This window comes from Schistocerca serialis, chromosome 7, assembly GCF_023864345.2.
Source record: "Schistocerca serialis cubense isolate TAMUIC-IGC-003099 chromosome 7, iqSchSeri2.2, whole genome shotgun sequence".
Taxonomy (NCBI): domain Eukaryota; kingdom Metazoa; phylum Arthropoda; class Insecta; order Orthoptera; family Acrididae; genus Schistocerca; species Schistocerca serialis.
In genome coordinates this window covers 89,505,384-89,529,601 of record NC_064644.1, presented here as the reverse complement: position 1 = coordinate 89,529,601, position 24,218 = coordinate 89,505,384, and the positions used below count along the sequence as shown (strand labels likewise).

The 24,218-nt window shown below is 44.1% G+C and overlaps 1 protein-coding gene across 2 annotated transcripts in view; it reads left to right on the top strand.

The window, feature by feature from the left end:
- Nucleotides 1-24,218, top strand: part of LOC126412121 (alpha-N-acetylgalactosaminidase) — a 108,580-nt gene that overhangs the window by 73,192 nt on the left and 11,170 nt on the right. For both annotated transcript variants that reach the window (XM_050081560.1, XM_050081559.1), the window contains exons 5-6: nucleotides 15,491-15,585; nucleotides 15,717-15,878. In XM_050081560.1, the coding sequence (XP_049937517.1) occupies nucleotides 15,491-15,585; nucleotides 15,717-15,878 (257 nt within the window). The remainder of the gene's footprint in view (nucleotides 1-15,490; nucleotides 15,586-15,716; nucleotides 15,879-24,218) is intronic.

The following is a 24,218-nucleotide window of genomic DNA, read 5'->3' as shown; positions in this document are numbered from 1 at the left end:
GTTTGTGCCTACGTCCGGAGACGGACGCTCGAAACTTTTCCAAATTACTTGCTTTCTACACTTACAAGTCCTCGTCCTTCCTCTGTCCTTCTCTTTTCCTTCCCTCTTCTCCTTGCCCTTTTCTCCGCTGCGGCGTTTGAGACCCCCTCTGCTTTCCTTTCCCTTTCTCTTTTTTCCTCCCTGTGCATGTCTGAAGGCCGACCCATGCACTTTCATGCGTAGCCGGTGACGGGGTAACGCGTAATTCCCCGCCCCGGGTAGACAGGTAGGACACGTACGTACCCCCTGGTAACGGCCAGGCCCAGGGAGGGGTGATTACCCGAGCTGATACCTTCCGAAAGTGCCGATTGGTCCCTCCGTCCGTTTGTCGGGAGGTGTGGCCTGAGGTGTGAACAATCACCTAAGGCGGGTGTGCCCTCGGTGAGGGCCCCCACAAGGGAGGAGCGCGCCATCGGAGACGCCGGTAATCATGGGGGATTCTTCCGCAATGGTTTCCTCACCTTCCACTATGTCTGCTCACAAACGTAAGTTCACTGAGTCTCAGCCACAGACGGTTCTTCCATCGTTGCCACTGTTCCTTGTTGTTTCTCGGTCTGACGAAGGTCACGACTTTTCCAAGGTCAACCCTTTCATTATTCAGAAAGGTGTCGACGCAATTGCGGGTCCTGTAAAGTCTTGTTCCAGATTACGGAATGGCACCCTGTTGTTAGAAACACACAGTGCCCTCCAGGCTCAAAAATTGCTGCGTACTTCCCTGCTCCACCCCTTCCCTGTCCGGGTGGAACCGCACCGTACCTTAAATTCCTCGCGTGGAGTCGTTTATACACGCTCCCTCGATGGATTGTCTGACGAAGAAATTCAGCACTACCTGTCTGACCAGGGCGTCACGGCTGTTCATCGGGTTATGAAAAGGGTTGACTCGAACATCATTCCAACCCGCACTGTCTTCTTGACATTTGACAAAGTTCAACTCCCATCAAAAATCAAAGCAGGCTATGAGATAATTTCCGTTCGCCCTTATGTCCCAAACCCTACGCGTTGCTATCGATGTCAGCGGTTCAATCACACCAGCCAGTCCTGTTCCAATCCGGCCAAATGTGTTACGTGTGGCAAGGATGCCCATGAGGGTGCTTGTCCACATCCATCCCCTCGCTGCATCAACTGTATGGGTGACCACGCTGCTTCCTCTCGAGATTGCCCCGTTTTTAAGGACGAAAAGCTCATCCAGGAAATAAGAGTGAAGGAAAAGGTGTCGACCTTTGCTGCTCGAAAGTTACTCGCCAGTCGACAGCCCACCGTGCCTCAGAAAGGAAAATACAGCACTGTCCTTGCTTCTCCTCGGCCAACAAAGGAGGCGGCCACGCAGACTTGCGACCTCACATTTAGTACCACGGTCGTCAGATCGGCCAGCGCAAAGATCGCCCGTTCAACCTCACCACTTTCGCCTGCCCACTCTATGGCTCACCCTTCGTCGGGTTCTGCTAAATCTCGAGCCCAAAAGTCAGACGCCAAGTCTTCGAAAAAAGAGCATTCTCGTGAAGAGTTTTTACGTACTGCAACTTCACAACCATCGGTTCCTCCATCATCTAAACATCATACTTCCAAGAAGGCTACGAAGAAACACAGTTCCTCTCCTTCTCCGCCAAGGCGTGTCCCATCTACAGCACCACCTGGTGGAAATCGCCCTCGGCCATCTTCTGTGTCGCCGAGGCGCACTGCTGGTGGCCGGTCAACTGGCCAATCGTTGGTGGCAGGAGCTGCTCCTGACCAACCTATGGATCAGGATCTTCTGCCTTCGACTGAATGCCATTCCATGCTGTCGGTCGCAAGCTCTGAGCAGTCGTTGAGTTGACAGCACCCTTGGTCACGTTCCTCCATTTTCTGTTCACCCTATGTCCATTATCCACTGGAATATCCGCGGCATTCGCGCCAATCGGGATGAATTGTCAATCCTCTTACGATCCTACTCGCCGGTCATCTTCTGTCTTCAGGAAACAAAGCTGCGTCCCCATGACCGCTTTGTTCTCCCTCATTTTCAGTCCATCCGATATGACCTCCCCTCTGTTGAAGGCACTCCAGCCCATGGAGGACTCATGATTCTGCTCCATGATACTCTCCATTATTACCCAATCCCCTTAAACAATTCCTTCCAAGCTGTCGCCGTCCGTCTTTCCCTTTCTGGATACACGTTCTCTCTTTGTACGGTATACATTCCATCGTCTACACCAATGGCACGAGCTGATCTCCTTCATCTTCTTGATCAGCTTCCACCCCCCTATTTGCTGGTTGGGGACTTCAATGCCCACCACCCGCTTTGGGGATCTCCACATCCTTGTCCACGTGGCTCACTATTGCTAGACGTCTTCCACCAAGCGGATCTAGTCTGCCTCAACACTGGGGTCCCCACATTTTTGTCTGCCTCCACTGCAAATTTATCTCATTTGGACCTTGCGGTCGGTACTGTTCCGCTAGCTCGGCGCTTTGAATGGTTCACCCTTGATGATACACACTCGAGTGACCACTTTCCATGTGTTCTTAGACTGCAGCCTCAACTGCCATATATGCGCTCGCGACGCTGGAAGTTTGCCCAAGCCGATTGGACACTTTTTTCGTCTCTAGCGACATTCGATGACCGTCGCTTTCCCAGCGTCGACGATGAGGTCACACATGTTACCGACGTTATTCTCACAGCTGCGGAACGTTCAATACCACGCACCTCCGAATTGCCCCGGTGCCCCCCAGTTCCTTGGTGGAACGAGGCATGCCGTGACGCAATACGTGAGCGGTGACGCAATACGTGAGCGGCGACGTGCTCTTCGCATTTTCCGTCACCATCCAACTTTGGCCAACTGTATCCGATATAAGCAGCTCCGTGCGCGATGCCGTCGCGTCATCCGCGATAGCAAGAAGGCAAGCTGGAAATTCTTTATTAGCTCATTTAACACCTTCACTCCCTCCTCGGAAGTTTGGAGTCGGCTTCGACGGTTCTCAGGCGCGCCTAGTTTCTCCCCAGTCTCTGGGCTCACTGTCGCGCATGATACCTTAGTGGACCCCGTCGCAATTTCTAACTCATTGGGTCAGCACTTTGCTGAGATTTCGAGCTCTTCAAATTACCCGCCAGCATTTCTCCCGAAGAAACGTGCAGCGGAAGTGCGACATCTTGCTTTCTCCTCTCAAAATCACGAAAGCTACGATACTGTTTTCTCCATGCGGGAACTCCGACATGCCCTCTCTTCTTCTCGCTCCTCCGCCCCAGGACCGGATGGTATCCATGTCCAAATGTTGCTGCATTTATCAACCCATAGCCTGCGTTACCTCCTTCGCCTTTATAATCGAATTTGGACCGACAGTACCTTTCCCAGGCGATGGCGGGAAGCTATTGTCGTTCCCGTTCCGAAACCTGGAAAGGACAAACATCTCCCCTCTAGCTATCGCCCCATTTCTCTTACGAGTAGTGTCTGTAAGGTTTTGGAGCGTATGGTGAATTACCGTTTAGCTTGGTGGCTGGAATCCCGCAGTCTTTTAACACCAGCCCAATGCGGATTCCGAAAGCATCGTTCTGCCGTTGACCATCTTGTTGCTCTCTCCACTTATATCATGAACAATTTTCTCCGGAAACGCCAAATGGTAGCAATATTTTTTGATCTGGAGAGAGCATATGATACCTGTTGGAGGACAGGCATCCTCCGCACACTGTTCTCTTGGGGCTTTCGAGGCCGGCTGCCCCTTTTTCTTCGCGAATTTATGGCAGAGCGCACATTTAGGGTGCGGGTGAACACTACTCTCTCCCGTACTTTCTCCCAAGAAAACGGGGTACCCCAGGGCTCCGTGCTGAGTGTTGTACTGTTTGCCATCGCCATAAATCCAATTATGGATTGTCTCCTTCCTGATGTCTCGGGCTCCCTCTTTGTGGACGATTTTGCGATCTACTACAGCTCTCAACGGACCAGCCTTCTTGAAAGACGTCTTCAAGGATGTCTCGATCGCCTCCACTCGTGGAGCATCGAAACCGGCTTCCGTTTCTCACCCAGTAAGACCGTTTGTGTTAATTTTTGGCGACGTAAGGAGTTTCTTCCGCCATCCTTACATCTAGGTCCTGTCAACCTTCCGTTTTCCGACGTCGCTAAATTCTTGGGTCTTATGTTTGACAGAAAACTGTGCTGGTCCTCCCACGTTTCCTATCTTTCGGCTCGCTGTCTGCGTTCCCTTAACACCCTCCGTGTCCTGAATGGTACCTCCTGGGGAGCGGACCGAGTGGTCCTTCTCCGCCTCTATTGCGCCTTAGTGCGCTCGAAATTGGATTATGGAAGCATAGTCTACTCCTCTGCTCGGCCGTCTATTCTTCGGCGTCTCGACTCTATCCACCACCGTGGATTACGTTTAGTGTCTGGAGCTTTTTACACCAGCCCTGTGGAAAGCCTTTATGCTGAGACTGCTGAACCTCCGCTGTCCAATCGGCGGGCAGTCCTTCTGAGTCGTTATGCTAGCCATCTATCTTCCATGCCTGCTAATCCAGCCCATGACCTTTTTTTCGACGCCTCCTTTGATGTTCGGTATGCAGGCCGCTCCTCCTCCCTACTACCCCCAGGAGTCCGCTTCCGTCAACTGCTCCATTCTCTTTCCTTCCGCTTTCCTAAAACCTTCTTGACAACTTGGGGTACAGCACCGCCTTGGCTCCGTCCCCGGATCGACTTGCTCAGAGACCTATGTCAATTTCCCAAGGATGGTACCCCTACACTTGTTTACCGTCGGGCATTTGCTGCTCTGTGTGCACAAATGACGGAAGCCACATTTATTTACACCGACGGCTCGAAAACATCGTTAGGTGTAGGGAGTGCCTATATTGTTGGCGACACCCCAAATCACTTTCGGCTTCCCGACCAGTGTTCGGTTTATACTGCGGAGCTTTACGCTGTTCTCCAGGCTGTCCACTACATCCGCCGCCATCAGCGGATACAGTACGTAATCTGCTCAGATTCTCTCAGCTCTCTCCTAAGTCTCCAAGCTCTTTACCCTGTGCACCCTCTGGTCCACCGGATTCAGGACTGTCTGCGCTTGCTCCACCTGGGGGGCGTCTCAGTGGCGTTCCTCTGGCTCCCGGGACATGCTGGTATCTGTGGGAATGAGGCGGCCGATATAGCGGCCAAGGCTGCAGTCTCTCTTCCTCGGCCAGCTATTCAGTCCCTTCCGTTTACCGATCTACGGAGCGGTTTATGTCGCCAAGTTGCTCATTTATGGCATGCGCATTGGTCAACACTTCCCCATAATAAATTGCGGGAAGTGAAAGCCCTTCCTTGCGCTTGGACCTCTTCCTCCCGAACGCGTCGTCGGGAGGAGGTAATTTTAGCTAGACTCCGGATAGGGCACTGTCTTTTTAGTCATCGACATCTTTTAAGCGGTGATCCTCCCCCACTCTGTCCCCACTGCTCTCAGCTGTGGACGGTCAGACACCTTTTAATTGAATGCCCCTATTTTAATCCGTTACGCTCCCGTCTACAGCTATCGCCTGATCTTTCGTCGATTTTAGCAGATGACACGCGCTCAGCTGACCGCGTTCTACAGTTTATTAGTGACAGTGAAATGACGTCAGTCATTTGAAGCTTTCTTTGGGGACAACCAACCCCTTTCTATAGTGGATTTTTAAGCATTCCTTCTGCCTTTAGTTTCTCAAATTTTATGACTTTGTTCCCATTGCTGCTGATTTTAAATTTCGTTTTTTTCCTGTTTTCTACGTCACGGGCTGGGCGCTAATGACCATAGAAGTTTTGCGCCCTAAAACCACAAAAAAAAAAAAAAAAAAAAAAAAAAGAATGAAGGAGACTGTGGTTGTGAGACAGGAGACAGTGACAGTTAGAGAGGCATAAAGAGATAACAACAATGAGTTGGGCTGAATGAGAGAGAGAGAGAGAGAGAGAGAGAGAGAGAGAGAGAGAGAGAGTAGGGAAATGGATATGTTCACGTCAAAAATTTTGTGAAAGTTTTAAAAAGTGCTGAGGAAGGCAGAATGAGACAGCTGGTTCCCCAGTTTTTAGTCAGAGTCTTCTAAACAGAAGAATGTTCTCCTTTTTGTGCTCCAAAAGGAGCATTTTTTTTCTGTTGGATTCATTGACTGAAAACTAAAGAATACAAAAAATATTTTTTCATTGGTCTATGTAGTTGATGCCGTAACATGTTGGTGTGTGAGCTTACTGGTTTTGAAGGTAACTAAACAGTGTTTGTAACATACAGTAACCAGCCTGTTGGTTGTTGCTTGTCTGCTACCTATAGCAGACTGCCCCTAAAAGGTGAACAGGTAGGTATCCTATGAGGTCAGGCACCTTTCCTCTGTTGAACAATTTTGGTTGATTTTCTGTCCCACAGTCACTTTTTTCTTATCTGTTATTTTGGTGATAATTGAAAGGAGGAAAAAAGAATTAGTATTTTGGCCCCTCTGTATCATCCTCCATTTCGGTGCCGGAGTGGTCACTGGATACCTGTACAGATGGCTTTCATCCATTTATTGATTAAACATAAGACGAAAACTTTTTAGGATTTTCTATCAGATCAGTTGATAGAATGTTATTTTTAATTCCACTGAATGCTTCATGCATGACTTTCCTTCTGCTAATTTTGGCATTGATTAGTTTTTTTGTTTGTCTAAAAGGCTTTGTCTCTGTTTAAATCTGTGAAGAAACCATTTTGCTTCTGGAGGAACTTTTTAATATGGCAGATCTTTTCCCTTCCTCAGAATTTTGGTTGGCATATATCTCCATAAGGCGAATTGTACATTACTCCTGTGTACTTCAGTCTCTGAGATGAATGCTTGATGTTGCCTGCTCAGGTAATAAGAAATCTGTTTCTTGTTGTACTTTCTTTATTTTTTATTGACATCTTTAGTCAATGATGTTATAATTTCCGTATGATTACTGATGGAGCACATGTCTTCACATTGTAATACCAGCTCCATCTGTAGGAATTGTAGACATACATTGCACATGAACACTCCTTGTGCCCCCCGTCCTCCCCACCCCCAGCCCTCCCGGTTTGTCAACTATTGGTAGCAACATTCTCCCTGTTCACTGGACAGCAGTGTCTTCCAAAAATAAAATAAAATCCAAGAATATAAGGCTCTTGACTAACTCACACTTTAGGAGACTGAGAAGGAATATGATTGTCTGCATCCTGTATATATGACAATGACATTTACTATGGCTACAAAGACGTCATCCTCTCCATTGATAGTACCCTCACTCTTGGTGTCTTCCATGTTGGGTCCTCGGGGTAATTCGACTACTTCCGCTCTCCTAGTGGTTGAGGCCCCTCTTCCTACTATTGCCCACACACCTGCTTTAAGAGCGCTGACTGCCCACCCACTGGCGACGTCAATGCTGAAGCCCCAGCCAGAGAAGGGACTCCCTCCTCCTGCATCTCGCACCAGGAAGGGTCCGTCGAACATTCCCATCCCAGGATTCTACTGATCTACAACTGCATACCAACCACTGGCTGAAGGATCCACAGACTGCTGGTCACAGGTCTTTGCGTTCCTCCCCTGTCCCTAAAACCAGGGCAGACAAGCCCTCATTGACATCAAAATTGTCAAAGGAGAAGAGGGACAAAAAGAAGACCTCCAAGAAAAAGGAGGTTCTGGTGGTCTCCATACAGCTGGATCCTGTATGTTCTGACTGTATATGAGGCAGAGTTCCTGATGACTTCTGTGACACTGGATCATCCCACACATGCTTCAGAATCAATTTTTATTGGTGCTCTATCCTCACAACCAGTGGCAGCAGGCAACCCAAGTGCGTGACATGCCTCCTTGGTCCCTTCATGCCCCCAAAGAATAATGATAGTGTGATCCTCCAGCGGAACTGCAGTGGTTTTTTCCACCACCTGGCTGAAATTCGGCATCTCTTATATGTTGCCCCCGATTTCTACATTGCACTCCAGAAAACTTGGTTCCCAGCACTGCAAACCCTTACCCTCCGCAGCTATCAGAGCTATTTCAAGAATTGAGAGACTGTCACGTGGAATTTGTGTGTATGTTCTGGATTCTGTCTACAGCAAACACATGCCACTTGATATTACTTTGGAGGCTGTGGCTGTTTGTGTGAGAATGTCTCTGGATTTTACCATGTGATGTGTGTCTCCCTCCTGCCGGTGCAGTGTCTCAGATGATATTGTCGGCATTGATTTCCCAGCTCCTTCCACCCTTCATTTTGGATGATTACTTTTGTGGCGGCGTTCGTAGCAACAAGCAATTCGCTGTAGAAACGGCTTACGAAGTCACCGCCACACTTTTAATAGCGGGCCGACCGGTGCGCTGGAACAGTGATCAGAAAGATGAAAACCCAAACACTCTGATTAAATAAAAGTCGGTACTTATCTTTATTAACGAAGATACAGAAACACAGTAGTCTGTCTAGTTCGAGTCGGAGCGGCTAGGTCAGCGTCGGCTGACGACAAACAACTACTCTGCTGCGATGAACACACAACTGACTAGCAAGTACACAATTCGGGGGCGAGTATACAACTGAGCGGCGAATACAGAACTGCCCTAGCGCTCGTGACTCCAGCGCTTAAGAAACCAGAAGCCAGCGGTGGCGCGCGCAGACTTGCGGCGATTTCCTGTCTCGCTGGCGCTGCTTATGCGGACGGCGTCCGGACTTTGATGCTGCCAACCTTTTGGCAGCGGGCTCGGTTGGCATTACTGGCTAGGATATAACAATTACAATGTCTACAACCACTTGTGGGGTAGAACTATGACCACAGGCCACAGTGAAGTTATTGAAACTTTGCTCACAGTGTGGCAGTTTGCCTACTTTGATTTCTTCGTTGATTATCCTCGGTGTCAACGTACTGGCTGAAAAAATAGGGGGCGGAAGTGCATCTACTATCTGCTGTAAATGATGTAGCCGGCAGATGCACAGTTGCATTTCACAGTCTTTTACTTTCACTGTTCACAACCCCCCAATAATACACCGTTATATATGGCCAGTGCACTATTGTTTAAACTTCCCATAAGCCTCATTAATAGTTTGCAGGCGAACCTCCACATACTGCTACAATAGTTCACTATTGAACATCTACGAGCAGCAAAAACCTAACCACAAAGTTCAGTGTTCTTTAAGAATAGAAAGGTATGTATGGAGCAGACACTGTCATTGTTTTAACACTCGGCCTAATTGTGTAACACTTATTTCACAGTTAAGTTGAAGAACTGTTGTTGTTCTAATCAACACAGGTTTCTCGTCTGAAACTTGGCCGTGGACTGACTGTCTCATGGCCAAAAATTGAGCCCCTATATATCATCACAATAATAGGTACTGAACTTACACACTGTTCAAAGTTAAATTTACAAAACTTACTATTAAAACTTAACTCATTAAATTAGCTGAAAACAACAGTTTCTTCTCCTGCAAGGGTTAAGCCGAATTATTTGTTTAAATCATGAAATTAACATATATAGTTATGCAAACAATACTTTTGAAAAACGTGTTAATTACTTTGGAATTAATTAAGAGCTGACTTTGTTAATATCTTTTCGAATTCAGCCAAGTAGATACTTTAAGATTACTAGCATTTCGTCTTCCAAATGTTTGCAATTATTACAGAATTTATATTTATTTATAGGTCAACAATAGAATTTAAGTTACGAAACAATTACTGATTTTGCCCTATAATAAAAGGTACTAACTAGCGATAGTGAAAATAAAATAAGAAAATCAATTACATACATAAAACTAAGCACAAAATTAGAACTGGTGTTATATTCTTCAAAACTGAGGGCCAACCTTTCTCTTTTATGAAAATGCAGTGTATACTCACATATGTTCAGTGTAATTAGTTAAAATTGAAAAACTGAACTTTTAAGGAGGCAGATGGCAAAAAGGGGAAGTAAAATTATCCCAGCTTGCTTCGTCACAGCAGTTACCGATCTTCATCTCTTTAATACTGGTGCTCCCACATGCTTAAGTGTGACAATTGGATCTTATTCAGTCTTTGATCTTTCCATTTGGAGCCCTGGTCCCCTCCCCTCCATCTATTTAGAGAGTCCATGATGACTTGTATGACAGTGACCATTTTCTGATCGTCATGTCCCTCCCTCAGCATCCACCCAGATGGGCACTCAACAGTACTGACTAGGATGCCTTTTCCTCTGCCATAACACTTAGCACCCCACAACATAGAGGTATCAATGTGGCTGTCCAGAGCACAACCATAGGCATTCTATTAGCATCAGACTTAGCGAGCCCCAATTCCTTGGGATCCCCGCATTGTAAGAGAGTACCTTGGCAAACTTCAGAAAACACTGTCCTCTGCATCTGAGAATCATCAACCTAAATTTTGTGCCTACAAACAGTGAGTGGAACAAATCCACTTATCTTTCATGATTCATCACCTGGAACTATATAATTCTTTGTTCAGTGTGTGTGTATTTCTTGGTGCCAATGTCATGTTCTTATTGTTTTCGACCATGTCTGGATCGATTATGCAGCTCAGTGACAAGAAAGCATGATAGTCCCAGTACTGAAATTGGTTGAACACACCCTTGAGATGGACAGCTATTGTCCAGTTAGTCTCAGAATGTTCTCTGCAAGTTGCTTGAACATACAGTGAGCAGGCTACTGTGTTGGTATCTTGAGTGTCAGGGTCTTTTGACTCTGTCCCAGGGTAGTTTTTGCCAAGGCCGTTCTACAGCTGACAATTTGGTCTGAATGGAGCTTTATCACTGTCTTCTGTGATTTGCAAAAGGCTTATGACACCACACGTGGTCATCACATCCTCCTTATCCCACCTGAGTGGGCCTGTGGAACCCACTCCAGACTTTTGTCTGGAACTTCTTGTCACACAATACTTTCATGGTTGAAGTAAGTGCTTCCCACAGTAAAACCCCCATATACAAGAGAAAGGTGTCCAGCAGGCTTCTGTATTGTGTGTGCCCCTTTTCATAGTGGCTGTCAATGGTCGGGTCTGAAGTTCACACTTCCTGTATGCTGACAGTTTTTGCATTTACAATTGCTCCTCTACTGTGGGTTTTGCTGAACACTGACTACAGGGTGCCATTATGAAAGGCACAACCTGGAGCTCTCATCCAAGGCTTCCGTTTTTCAGCCACCAAGACATGCACTTCTGTCATCATCATATTCCACCCATAACTCTACCTCAGTGATCCGTTGCTCAACAAGGTGGAGTCTTATTGCTTTCTGGGACTGTTCTTTGGGACTGTTCTTGATGTCTAGTTGAGGAGGCTTCCCCATCTTTGACAACTTAAGCAAATATGCTGATCACAGCATAACACAATCTCGGACCACTCTACAGTTTTGCATCTTTACAGAGCTCTGATCCTATAGTGTTTTGGTTATGGGAGCATGGCGCAAGCTCGGCATCACCTTCAGCAGTGCAGATTCGATCTGATACATCGTTGTGTGATCTGACTTGTGAAAGGTGCCTTTCAAATCAGCTCTGTGAACAGCCTACTCATGGAGGCTGGGATCCCTCCACTGTCAGGCACCAGCAACTGCTGCTCAGCTGTGCAATACACATTCACTGCTACCCTGAGGATCTGATTTACCCTGTCCTTTTTCTTGGAAGGGGGATCCACCTCCAACAACAGCAGCCCAGGGCTGGATCATTATCGCAATTCTCATACAGTGTGGCTGCTCTGTACTCCAACTTTCTCTGCTGTTGCCTCTTGTCAGGGAGCAGTTGTGTTCCCTGCAATGGTGTTTATCCCATCCTCAGATCGGTCTTGACGTGTCTTTGGGAAAAAAGACTCTGTCAACCCCATGGTTTTTCGCCACATGTTCTTGGCCGTCCTTGATGCATTTCCATGTTTGAAAGTGGTATACACTGATGGCTCTAAGGTCGATGAAAGAATTGGTTTTGCCTTCATGCATACTTGATTCAGTGAACAATGCCCCTGCCAAACAGATACAGTGTATTTGCTCCAGAATTGGTGTTCATTGTTTTAGCTCTCAGTCACATTCATTGCTGCACCAGCAGTGACTCGATGAGTAGTCTTTATGCTGTCAAGCAGTGCTACCCTTGACACCCTTTGGTTGTGACTATGCAGGATCTCCTTGCTGACCTCCATCATGCTGGACCCAGGCCACATTGGGATCCTATGATGAACATACTGACCAGTAGGCCAAATTGGCTACCAGGGTGCCGACTTTGGAGATGGAGGTACTAGAATCAGACCTTTGGTCGACTCTACGCTGTCAGTTGTTGGAGGCTTCAAACACACATTAGCATGCCCTGATTTATCCAAACAAAGTGCTAACAGTAAAGGGGACCAGACCACGATCATGTGGCAGTCTTCCCTTTGTACTTCTCACAGGGAATTTACCATTCTGTGTCATCTTCGCATTGGCAACACTTGGCTGACACATGGCCACTTCCTACAATGTGGAGATCTGCCCCACTGTTGGTATGGCCCCCTCCAGTGGTGGCCCACATCTTAGTGGATTGCCGCAATTTGGCCCTCTTATGGTGCTAGAGACAATGCCAAAGTGGCTGCTGTGGTTTTATACTTTTTACCTGTGAAGGTGGTTTCTACTCCTCTCTGTGGGGCACATTGGCCTTGTCAGCCACATGAGGTACTGGAGAGATACCCCATTACCTGCTCTGAGCCAGGAGGGCCCTCGGCTGCCTATGGTCGGTAGTCCAGCCTGGCTCCTGCCCTTCCTTCCATTTTAATTCTTCTAATTATTTTACAACTATTGTTGGTTTACTGTCTCTTTGTCTGCATTCTCTTTCCTGAGATTTTATCAACTTGTCTTCATTGCTAGTTTTCTCATGATAATGGAAGGTGAGCAAATACAGGACAGATGAAGAGGGTGCGTCTCCCATTGCATAACTTGTCCTGGGGGCCTCCATGTGCTTTCCAGGCAGAGCAACTCGTGCACCTTCACATTTTTATTCCTTTCTCACTTCTACTTGCTTCTGTCTTTGGCCACTTTGACCCCATCAACCCAATCAGTTGTTTACAAGCATTGAGAGTAGTTACATTGATTGCATCATGATGATTAAAAACTGTAGTGGGCCAGTAAGAATTTGTGGCACTGTCATGTCATCTATCAGTGTGCAATCTGACATAAATGTTTGCATGATTATACATCCCGAAGAGCTTTTCATGATGCTACTATAGATATTAGAGTTCGAATTCTATTTTAAAGTAATCCTAGCTCAAGGGTACATGTAGAATCAAAGTGTTTCGTGGTATTGAACATGACATTCAATAGACACAGATGTGCTATGGAGATCAGAGCAACAGTGCAGTAGTGGACTGACTGATCATAGCCATTTATAAAAACATCTCTCAATTAATCTTTCATATCAGTATAAACCTTGCTTGGATTCTATGCACGTTGTGATAGACGTTTCTTGGTTTACTAAGATGTAGATTGGGCTCACATTACTAACAGTCATATGCTCACCCTCATTGGCCTTAACCAGCTCCTAACTTAAAGTCCGATTAAAATTACCTAGCCGGCCGGAGTGGCCGAGCGGTTCTGGGCGCTTCAGTCTGGAACCGCGCGACCGCTACGGCCGCAGGTTCAAATCCTGCCTTGGGCATGGATGTGTGTGATTTCCTTAGGTTGGTTAGGTTTAAGTAGTTCTAAGTTCTAGGGGGCTGATGACCTCAGATGTTAAGTCCCATAGTGCTCAGAGCCATTAAAATTACCTAGTATTTGACATTTCACTTGTTGGAGCTGGTTTCCTCCAATCAGAGTGCTCAACATCAAGCGCAAACCTTTCAGTTTTGCCAAACTGTCACAACAGTTGGTCATTTCATTTCCAACTCCATATCCAGCTTTCGTTCTTGTTGTGTTAAGATCTCAAATAATCGGTCTGGAACTTTAATTCATATTTCACCAAACATGATAAACACACACACAAAATGATATTAATGAAATACATAGTTTCAGTGTCACATATAGATCTATCATAATTACGGTGATCAGTCTTCACTAGATAAGCTTCGCACAACATTGTGTAAAGCCTACTGTTTGAAGGCTGTAATTCATTGTTGTGACTGCGTCACTATAGTTATAAATATAACTAATTAGCCCAGTGTTATGGCATAGCATAACAGTTAATTTATGAACCTGACATGTAGAAAATTGTGGGTTTGAATCTCGTCAAATGTAATGAATCTTCTGTATTTCTAAAACTAATCAAAAGAGTTTGATAATTATTTTTATTCAGTTAATTGGTTTAAATATAATTTTCTGTTTCTAATAGTTTGTTGTGTCATTTTCATCATTGTATTGACTTTTCTATTTACCCTTATTTTTCTTCCTATCATTCTTTTTTCATTTGAAATCTGTCTGTGTTGCTTATAATGTACAACGAAGTGCCAACAAGGACTGCTCATCGGTTGGTAATGCGGCGGCTTGTGTAGCCAGTGTGAGGATAGTTTAAGGTAACTGATGACAGCAAGAAATTACAGTTTGCTTTTAGTGCTGAAACATAATTATTTTCTGTCTTTAGTTTGCTCATAGAGGTTAGCTTTAATCATCATGAACAAAGCAAACGACTTGAGTTTTGCTGCAGGCTATTGACCACAGTTTTCTCGACTACATTGCACATCGTGAGGCTGTGGTTAGCTTAGGACATTCGTTTAAATTCAAGCCTGCAAAATGCATTGTCTGCCACAGTTTAGTCATTGCTCAATTAAAATAAATTGTCGAAGGCACTTCTCGCATTTCCGACATACCTCACATCGGCCACTTCCAACATTGCTCCATGTTACGCGTAACAGCATCTGCAAAGTGACCCACCATGTTTGTGTGTCACATACAACTGAATGATAGCCAGCAGTTGATGTGGCAACATTGTATAAACAAGTGACACCCATCAACTGTAAGTAATATAATTGGACTATAGTGAAGATCACTGTTTTCACACTCCATATTGGTCCCGACAGTAATTTGTGACTTAGAGCTGTATAGGTGATAAGACACTGTGCTAATGTTCAAGAGGACAGTAGTTCAAATTCCATCTGACCATCCAGTTAGATTTTCTGTTGTTTCCCAATTTGCTTACGTCGTTTTCTGTGAGCGGTCCATTGAAAGAGGGCTATGGAATGCGAGACGCAGGGAGTAGTTATATTAATTGGTCTCACAGTTTTCACAGCAATCACCCTTTATTCTGCTATTCTCTCACCTTTGTCTTTCTGTAGCAGTAATCAGCAATACCATACCAGATGTTGGGCAAGCTCTCCTATCCTCGAATAGAAAATGTAGGTTTTTTTTCTGTAGGCAATGGGATCATTGAAGAGAGATTGTTACTTTAGTTTTGGGAAGGATGAAAGAAGTGGCAGCGGTTGGGATGTGGTAGGAGAGATCAGTGTGCCCCAACCTGTCTATTGTCAAGTGTGACACTTGCTATATATTATCCACATGCTCAATGCATTTCTTTCAGACAAATTCAATCATAGATATATGTACAATAATTTAGCCTCAGTGCTTTAACATTTTACTGACAGTGCATTATTGTTTCCCAGGTTACCCGGAGTTTGGTTACTACCTGAACAGGACTGGAAGGGCAATGATCTATTCTTGTAGTTGGCCTGTTTATCAGATCTATGCAGGAATGTCGGTATGGTTCTTCTCTTTACTGATAATATTTACATTGTCCTCGTTTTCCTTTACATATACTTAGTGATAATTCTGATAATTTTTTTCTGTGCTGCTAGAAAATTTCCTCTGAAATGCTACTTTTCCTTTCAGCCAAACTTTTCTTCCATTATAGAACACTGTAATTTGTGGCGAAATTTTGATGATATCCAGGACTCATGGGCAAGTGTTGAAAGTATTATCGATTATTATGGAAATAATCAAGATATAATTGTGCCCAATGCTGGTCCAGGTCATTGGAATGACCCTGATATGGTGAGTATTTTACATGAGATCTGCACAATGTGACTATTGATAATAGCACCAGAAAAGGCATATAAAGAAGTGACTGCAAATATAAATTATTGTGTTGTCAGTCATTCATGTGTATGAGTTGTTTTTTATACTCACTTCATTACATTTTGTTAGCTACCTTGTAAGAAGATGTCAGTAAATGTAAGAAGCATTAAAAATAGATGTCAGGTAGCAATGTAATCAGATTCATAATTGTCTGACTTTCTTGCTTTATTGCATTTTTCCTTTCACTGTAGCTCTCTTACAATGTGGTAGGACCACCATTTCATTTGTATATGCTTCAGTGACAGACTATATCTAAATTCTTGACTCATCTTCTGTGCATCATATGACACAATAGATCATCAGAAGCCAACATTACACAATGAAAAGCTATAATCCATATATTCACTCATTGAGCTCCTGAGCATTGTGACGGATGCTGCATTGTGAAATTAAAGTCTTGTTTCTTATCTAGATTCATCTCTTCCGTGCAGTATGAAAAATTGTGTAATTGGTTTATAAATTATTCTCTTAAACTTCATTTTACACATTGTTTACCTGGGCTCTGTAATAGTGGATCTAGAAATTCTGATCTGCAGTGTAATTTTGATTTTACTGGCAACCTGTGATTAATATGTGCAAAACTGTGATTCACAGTCTGTCAGGATGTCACTTATTTCATGTCTTTCAACTCTCATAGTAACAGTATGGTTTCTGTACAAGTTGTAGATAATCCACTCCTTGTATTTTATCCTTGCCACTTTCAGAATTTCAAAGATTGTATTCCCCTCAACATTTCCAAAAGCTGTCTCTAAATCTACAAATATTATAAGAATTTTCAAAAGCAAAATCTACAAATAATATAAGAATAGATTTGCCATTTTTCAATTCATCATATAAATCAAAGGGTCACTATTGCCTTATGCATTCTCAGATTTCTGCAGCACCCAAACTGATCTTCCCCAAGTCAGCTTCTATCAGTCTTTTCATTCTTCAGTAAATAATTTGTGTCAGTATTTTGCAGCTGTGACTTTAGTAATATTTACATCCTCAGGAACTGCCTTCTTTGGAACTGGAATTATTACGTGCTTCTACATATTAGGGAGAATAGCTTTGTCTTGTTATTGATCCAAGATCTCAGTAATTCTAAGGGAATGTTCTGTACTCTAAGTGCCTTTTTCATCTTAGATCTTTCAGTTCTGTCTAAATCTTCTCGCAGGATCTCATCACACTTCTAATCTTCATCTACTTCCTCATCGCTTTCCACTATACATCTTAAACTTTCTTCCTATAACAAAGCCATTCTATTATATTACTTCCATCTTTCGGACTTCCCCACTTTGTTTAGTACCGGCTTGCCATCTAAACTCTTGATATTCATACTGCTGTCTCTCCTTAAAGGTTTCTTTAATTTTTCTATACACAGGATCTATCTTTCCCATATTCATTCATGTTCCTTTGGTATTGCATTTCTCCTCTAGGCATTCCTCATTCACATTTTACACTTTCTGTGTATCTCTTGTGTTTTAGATGTCTGTATACCCTTTAGCCTGCTAAATGTGTTCCATGTTTATATTTTGCCCTTCCATCAGTCAAATTCAGTATCTACTGTGCTACCAAGGATTTCTGCTAGAGCTTGCCTTTTTGCCTGTTTGATCCTCTGCTGCCTTCCCTATTTCATATCCCACAGCTACCCACTCATTGTATTCATTTCACTTTTTTCAGACAGTTAAAGCTATCAGTAATATAAGATTCTTTTACTTTATTTGACTCCATCTCCTTAATTTCCTATGTTTGTATCATTTCTTTAGTTTTAATCTGCAGTTTATAATCAGTAAATTGTTGTCAGAAGTCATGTCTGCTCCTGGATGTACTTTGCAGTTTAAGCTCTGATTTCAAAATGTCTGTCCTACCATTATATAAACACTGTAGGAAAAGATACATTGCTACTTACCATAAAGAAGACGCATTAACTTGCAGAGAGACACAATTTAAGGACACCTACAGAAAGCTTTCAGTCACAGCCTTCATTAGCAAAAGAGAAACGCACACTATTCATACACACAAGCAAGCACACCTCATGCACACGTGACTGCCAGCTTCAGCATCTCAAGCCATAAAGCAACTGTCACGTGGGGTGCAAGCAGCAATCTGGAGGGGGCTGGGAAGGGAAAGGGATAGTGGAGAATGGATGGGGAGAGAGAGATGGATGCTGTTTGGCAGAGTATGCATGGCTTAGAATGCCAATAGGCACAGCATCATGAAGTTGTGGGGCATGGATGTGGGTGAAAAGGAGTGAAAAAGAAGAAGAGTAGGGAAAGATCGATGGATGCATAGAAAGAGGGTGTGAGATGAGAGTGGAGGAGGAGATGATAGGACATAGGGGCTGGCAGCTGATGAGTGAAGGGTGTGGGGCATTAAGTTACCATATGTTGAGGCCAGGATGATTACAGGAGCGGAGAATGTGTTGTAAGGGTAACTCCCATCTGAGCAATTCAAAAAAGCTGGTGGTGGAGGGCAGGATCCAGATGGCTCATGTAGTAAAGCACCCATTGAAATCAAGTTTGTTATGTTCATCTGGATGCTGTGCCACGGCGTGGTCTACTTTTCTCTTGACCACAGTTTCGAGGTGCCCATTCATCCTGATGGACAGCTGATTAGTAGTCATAAAATATAAAAACATGTGCATTGATTGCAGCAGAGCTGGTAAATGACTATTTGTGAAGGCCTTGGTGAGACCCTCAGCACACTGAGCATATAGCACTGCAGATAAGCTGACCGCTGGTGGCCAGGCTATACGAGAGGAATTTTTTGGAGTGAAAGGGATGACAGCTGTCAAAGTGCAGGTACTGTTGGTTGATGGGTTTAATGTGAACAGAGGTGCAGATGGAACCATTAAAGAGGAGGAGGTCAGCTTCCACGAAGGTGGCATTCTGGGTTGAGTAGGACTACATAAAGCAAGTGGGAGAAAAGGTGTTTGAGTTTGTGAAGGAATGAAGATTTGGTGTCTTGGCCCTGAGTCCAGATCGTGAAGATATCATCAGTGAACCTGAACCATACTAGAGGTTTGGCATTTTGGAAGGCTAGGAAGGTGTCTTCTAGATGGCCCATAAATAGGTTGGCATAGTAGGATGCCATGCAAGTGCCCATGGCTGTGTCGTGGATTTGTTTCTATACCTTACCATCAAAGGAGAAGTAGTTGTGTGTTAGGATAACAGTAGTATGGTGAATGAGGTGCTGGGTTTGGATTCTGAAGGACTTTGGACGGGTAGTTTTCAATAGTGGTAAGGCCATGGGCATGAGGGATGTTGGTGTATTGGGAGGTGGTGTCAACAGTGATGAGTAGGGATTCAGGAGGTGAAGGGGTGGATACTGTGGAGAGTCAGTGAAGGAAATAGTTGGTGTTTTAGCCGTGGGAAGTTAGATTACGAGCAATTGATTGGAGTTGTCAGTCACTGAGGACCAAGATTCTTTAAGTGGGGGCACAATGACCAGCCACAATGGGGCACCCAGGATTGTTGGATTTGTGTATTTTTGGGAGCAAGTAGAAGGTGCGTGTGTGGGGTGTCATAAGGTTGAGGAGTGAAATAGCTTAAGGCGAATGGTTCTGGGAATGGCCTAAGGCTTTAAGCAGGGACTGGAAGTTGTGTTGAACTTCTGGGATGGGATGACTCTAGCAGCATTGGCATTCTGCAAAGTCACTGTAATTCATAACAACAGTGGTGGAACCTTTGTTTGCAGGTAGGGTGATTAGGTCAGGATTTGTTTTGGGGTTGTGCTTGGCTATTCTTTCTTCCACTGAATGGTTGGTGTTCAGAGGAAGGGGCCTGGGGAAGGATGGTGAGGCAAAGTTACACCACCGCCATTTCCTTCACCGACTCTCCCTTTTACCTCCTGGATCCCTACTCGTTGCTGTTGACACCACTCCCCTATATACCAATATACCAACATCCCTCATGCACATGGTCTTACCGCTATTGGACACTACCTGTCTGAAGTCCTTAAGACTCCAAACCCACTACCTCAGTCACCTTACTACTGTTATTCTAACCCACAACTACTTCTCCTTTGAAAGGAAATTATACAAACAAATCAGTGGCACAGCCATGGGCACCTATGTAGTACCCTCCTATGCCACCCTGTTTATTGGCCATCCAGAGAAGACCTTCATAGCCTCCCAAAACGCCAGACCTCTAGTCTGGTTCAGGTTCACTGATGATATCTTTATGATTAGGACTCATAGCCAAGACACCCTATCTTTGTTCCTTCACAACCTCAACATCTTTTCTCCCACCTGCTTCATGTGGTCGTCCTCAACCCAGCATGCCACCTTCCCAGATGTTGACCTCCTTCTCTCTGATGGCTTCATCCGCACCTCTGTCTGCATTAAACCCACTAATCATCAACAGTACCTGCGTTTCGGCAGCTGTCATCCTTTTCACCAAAAAATTCCTCTTATATAGCTGGCCACTGGGGACAGCTTATCTGCAGTGACAAGAACTCCCATGCTCAGTGTGCTGATTGTCTCACCCATACCTTCACAGACAGGCACTATCCCCCAGACCTAGTCCACCAACAGATCTCCTGTGCCATTTCCCTCCCATCACCTCCATGGAACCAGCCACAAAGAAGTGGCCCCTTCGTCATCCAGTATTGCTCCCGACTGGAGCAACTAAACCAAAACCTTTGCCAGAGCTTAGATGGCATATCATCATGCCCTGAAATGAGGGAAATCCTACCTGAGATCCTTCCCACACACTCCAAGTGGTGTTCTGTCACATATTCCACCTCCACAGCATCCTAGTCTATCCCTGGGGAAGACTAAGGTGCAAAACCTGCCCAATCCACTCACCGAGCACTTCCTATTCCAATCCTGTCACAGGTTATTCTACCCCATCAGGTGCCAAGCCACCACCTGTGAAAGCAGCCATGTCATGTACCAGCTCTGCTGCAGTCATTGTACTGCGTTTTATATTGGTATGAATACCAACCAGCTGTCCACCAGAATGAATGGTCAGTGCCAAACTGTGGTCAAGAGCAAAATAGATCACCCTGTTGCACAACATGCAGCTGAACATAACACACTTTATTTCAGTGGATGCTTCACTATCTGAGCCATCTGGGTCCTGCCTTCTAATACCAGATTTCCTGAATTGTGCAGATGGTAGCTATCCTTACAACATATAGTCCACTCCCATAATTGTCCTGGCCTCAACCTACGGTAACATACTGTCCCCATACCCTCCACCCAACAGTTTCCACCCCTTGTGTCCTATTGTCTCCTTCCCATTCTCGCTTCCCATCCTCTTTCTTTGCTGCTCTCCGTCAACACATCTGCCCATCGTGATCCACTCCTCCTTTTTTGCTTCTTTTTTCTCCACCTCCCTCCACCACAACCTCATGACATTGTACCTGTTGGCATTACAGTCGCTGCACATTCTGCCAGGCAGTGTTCGTCCCTCTCCCCACCCATACACTACTATCCCATCCCCATCCCCTTCCCCATCCCCAACAGATTGCTGCTTGATGCCACAAGGTAGTTGTATTTCGACCCAAGATGCTGGAGTTGGCAGTCATGTGTGCATGAGGTATGCCTGCTTGTATGTATGAATATTGTGTGTTTCTCTTTTGCTGATGAAGGCTGTGGCTGAAAGCTTTCTGTAAGTGTCTTTTAATTGTGTCTGTGTGCAACTTAATGTGTCATCTTTACAGTAAGTAGCGACCTAACTTTTCCTATGTTGTTGAAATTCTTACATGTAGTTTCCATTGTTTGAGTCTTAAGTTATATAACGTATCCAAAATCCCATGGTGAAACTGACAAACTTCTTTCTTATACATTACAGAGACTACTCAGCACCGAGCTTCTCTGCTTTTGTAAACCATTTGTGCTCGACCATTCATCGTCTACAAGAGCTTAGTGATTCTTCTACCAAATTATAGGCTTTACACAAGTGGCTTTGTAACAGTGAAGGATTGCTAGTTAGGAGTAAACAAATACTGTTGTCATAAGCTGTAAAGTACAAAGTCAAGAGGTGGCAATCATGTTGTTGTAGTTGCTGTTGTTGTGGTCTTCAGTCCAGAGACTGGTTTGATGCAGCTCTCTCCATGCTACTCTGTCCAGTGCAGGCTTCTTCATCTCCAAATACCTACTGCAACCTACATCCTTCTGAATCTGCTTAGTGTATTCATCTCTTGGTCTCCCTCTATGATTTTTACCCTCGATGATTCCCTCCAATACTAAATTGGTGATCCCTTGATGCCTCAGAACAGATCCTAACAACCGATACCTTCTTCTAACCAAGTTGTGCCACAATTTCCTCTTCTCCCCAATTCTATTCAGTACCTCTTCATTAGTTACATGATGTACCCATCTAATTTTCAGCATTCTTCTGTAGCACCACATTTTGAAAGCTTCTTGTTTAAACTGTTATCGTCCACGTTTCACTTCCATACATGGCTACTGTGACATCCCCTCTCCCCTTTTTGTTGTCATTGTTGATGTTGAGCCGCTAATGCTACAGCTCGGCTGGTGGATTGGATATGCGACATGCAGTGATGGTTGTCCTTGTCGGATAACCTGGAACAGCACCTGAAAATCTGTAAAGAAAATTGTTCCTCGAGTAATGTATGAAAGTCCGTTTGCGAGTCCGCACAGTCTTCTCAGCGATGCAAACTGCTGATTTTAATTGTCTGTTATGGTTTTGTGATCATTTGCTATGCCCGGTTAGTTAGTTATTGCAGTATTGAGTGAATCATTCATCACCAGCATCGTTTCACACCACTGAAGCGAGGAAAAATTCATTTTCGGTTCAGTATCAATAGTTGTTGTTACGTTGTTAGGCAGAATTGTTCACTACGGCACGACGCAAATCCAGAGATAATCTATAATGCTATCTTACTTTTGTGTGTTGTGATATTATTTCGGCAAAACACTCCTTTCAATACTCAATGTACACCAAGTCACTCTTTCACTTAAAATGTTCACAGTTAATTAATTTTGATCAACTATCACACAGTTCAATTAATGATGGAGCCAACACGTGAGATTTCCATTACTGACGAACAATTTTATTGTTCCTTCTTAGCAATTAGTTTATAATCATCACACCACACGCGCACCAATGGATCAGATCAATTATGATTCTTTTCAGTTTGGTGATCGTGACAATTATGACAACTTTTACAATCGGCGTATGTGTATTATCTTCGTGTGGTGGTATTAATGTTTCCTACTCCATGCTAATCAGGTATTGCAGTCTTCGATACTATGTCCATTCTTCGTTGTAACTGTTCATTTTGATGAAGGTTGAGTCCAACAATAATATCTCCAATAATTAAAGTTCATTAACTCATTGTACACTATCAGAATATCACTTCAGTTCAAGTTCTCAAGTCAGAATAACTGAGAACCAAGTCTGCACATCTCTATCACACAATATTACTCCCTTTTTTTTTTTTAGTAGAAACAATCTCTTAGCGTTCCATTTGTAGTACTATAACAGACGGTGCTCTTTCATGACTTGATAGCAAGCAAGCTAGCAAGCAACTAACATTTCCATGATCGAGCATTGTAGACGCATTGAATTTCCTTTTTGCCACATTTACAACTCTCTTTCACAATAAATGTTATCTATGACCAACATATTACTTTGGACTTAACTTTCATCGTACTGATTTACAGTTACTACTGAGATGTTTGATAGCTAATTAAAAATAACCTTTCTTTCTTTCTACCTTTACATCATGACATACTCAGTAATTATTGAAATTGATGTTCGTCAAAACTTTAAGGTGTTATATTATTGTCAAAGTTGTCATACCAGTCAGGATAACACTGTTCCATACTTTAAATTATCATGACATTCTTATTTGGGTTTTCGGATTTCTTGGGGTGTTACACTACACTCCATACAAATACTTTTCAGTAATTTTAACACCTGTCAACACCTGCTTTCTGTGGGATTGGAATTATTATGTTCTTCCTGAAGTCTGAGGGTACTTTGCCTGTCTGATACATCTTGCACACCAGATGGTAGAATTTTGTCATGACTGGCTCTCCTGAGGCTATCAGTAGTTCTGACAGAATGTCGTCTACTCCTGGGACCTTGTTTTGAGTTAGTCTTTCAGTGCTCTGTCGAATTCTTCATGCAGTATCATATCTCCCATTTCATCTTCATCTATATCGTCTTCCATTTCCATAATAGTGCCCTCTAGTACATCGCACTTGTGCAGACCCTCTATACAGGGTGTTACAAAAAGGTACGGCCAAACTTTTAGGAAACATTCCTCACACACAAAGAAAGAAAATATGTTATGTGG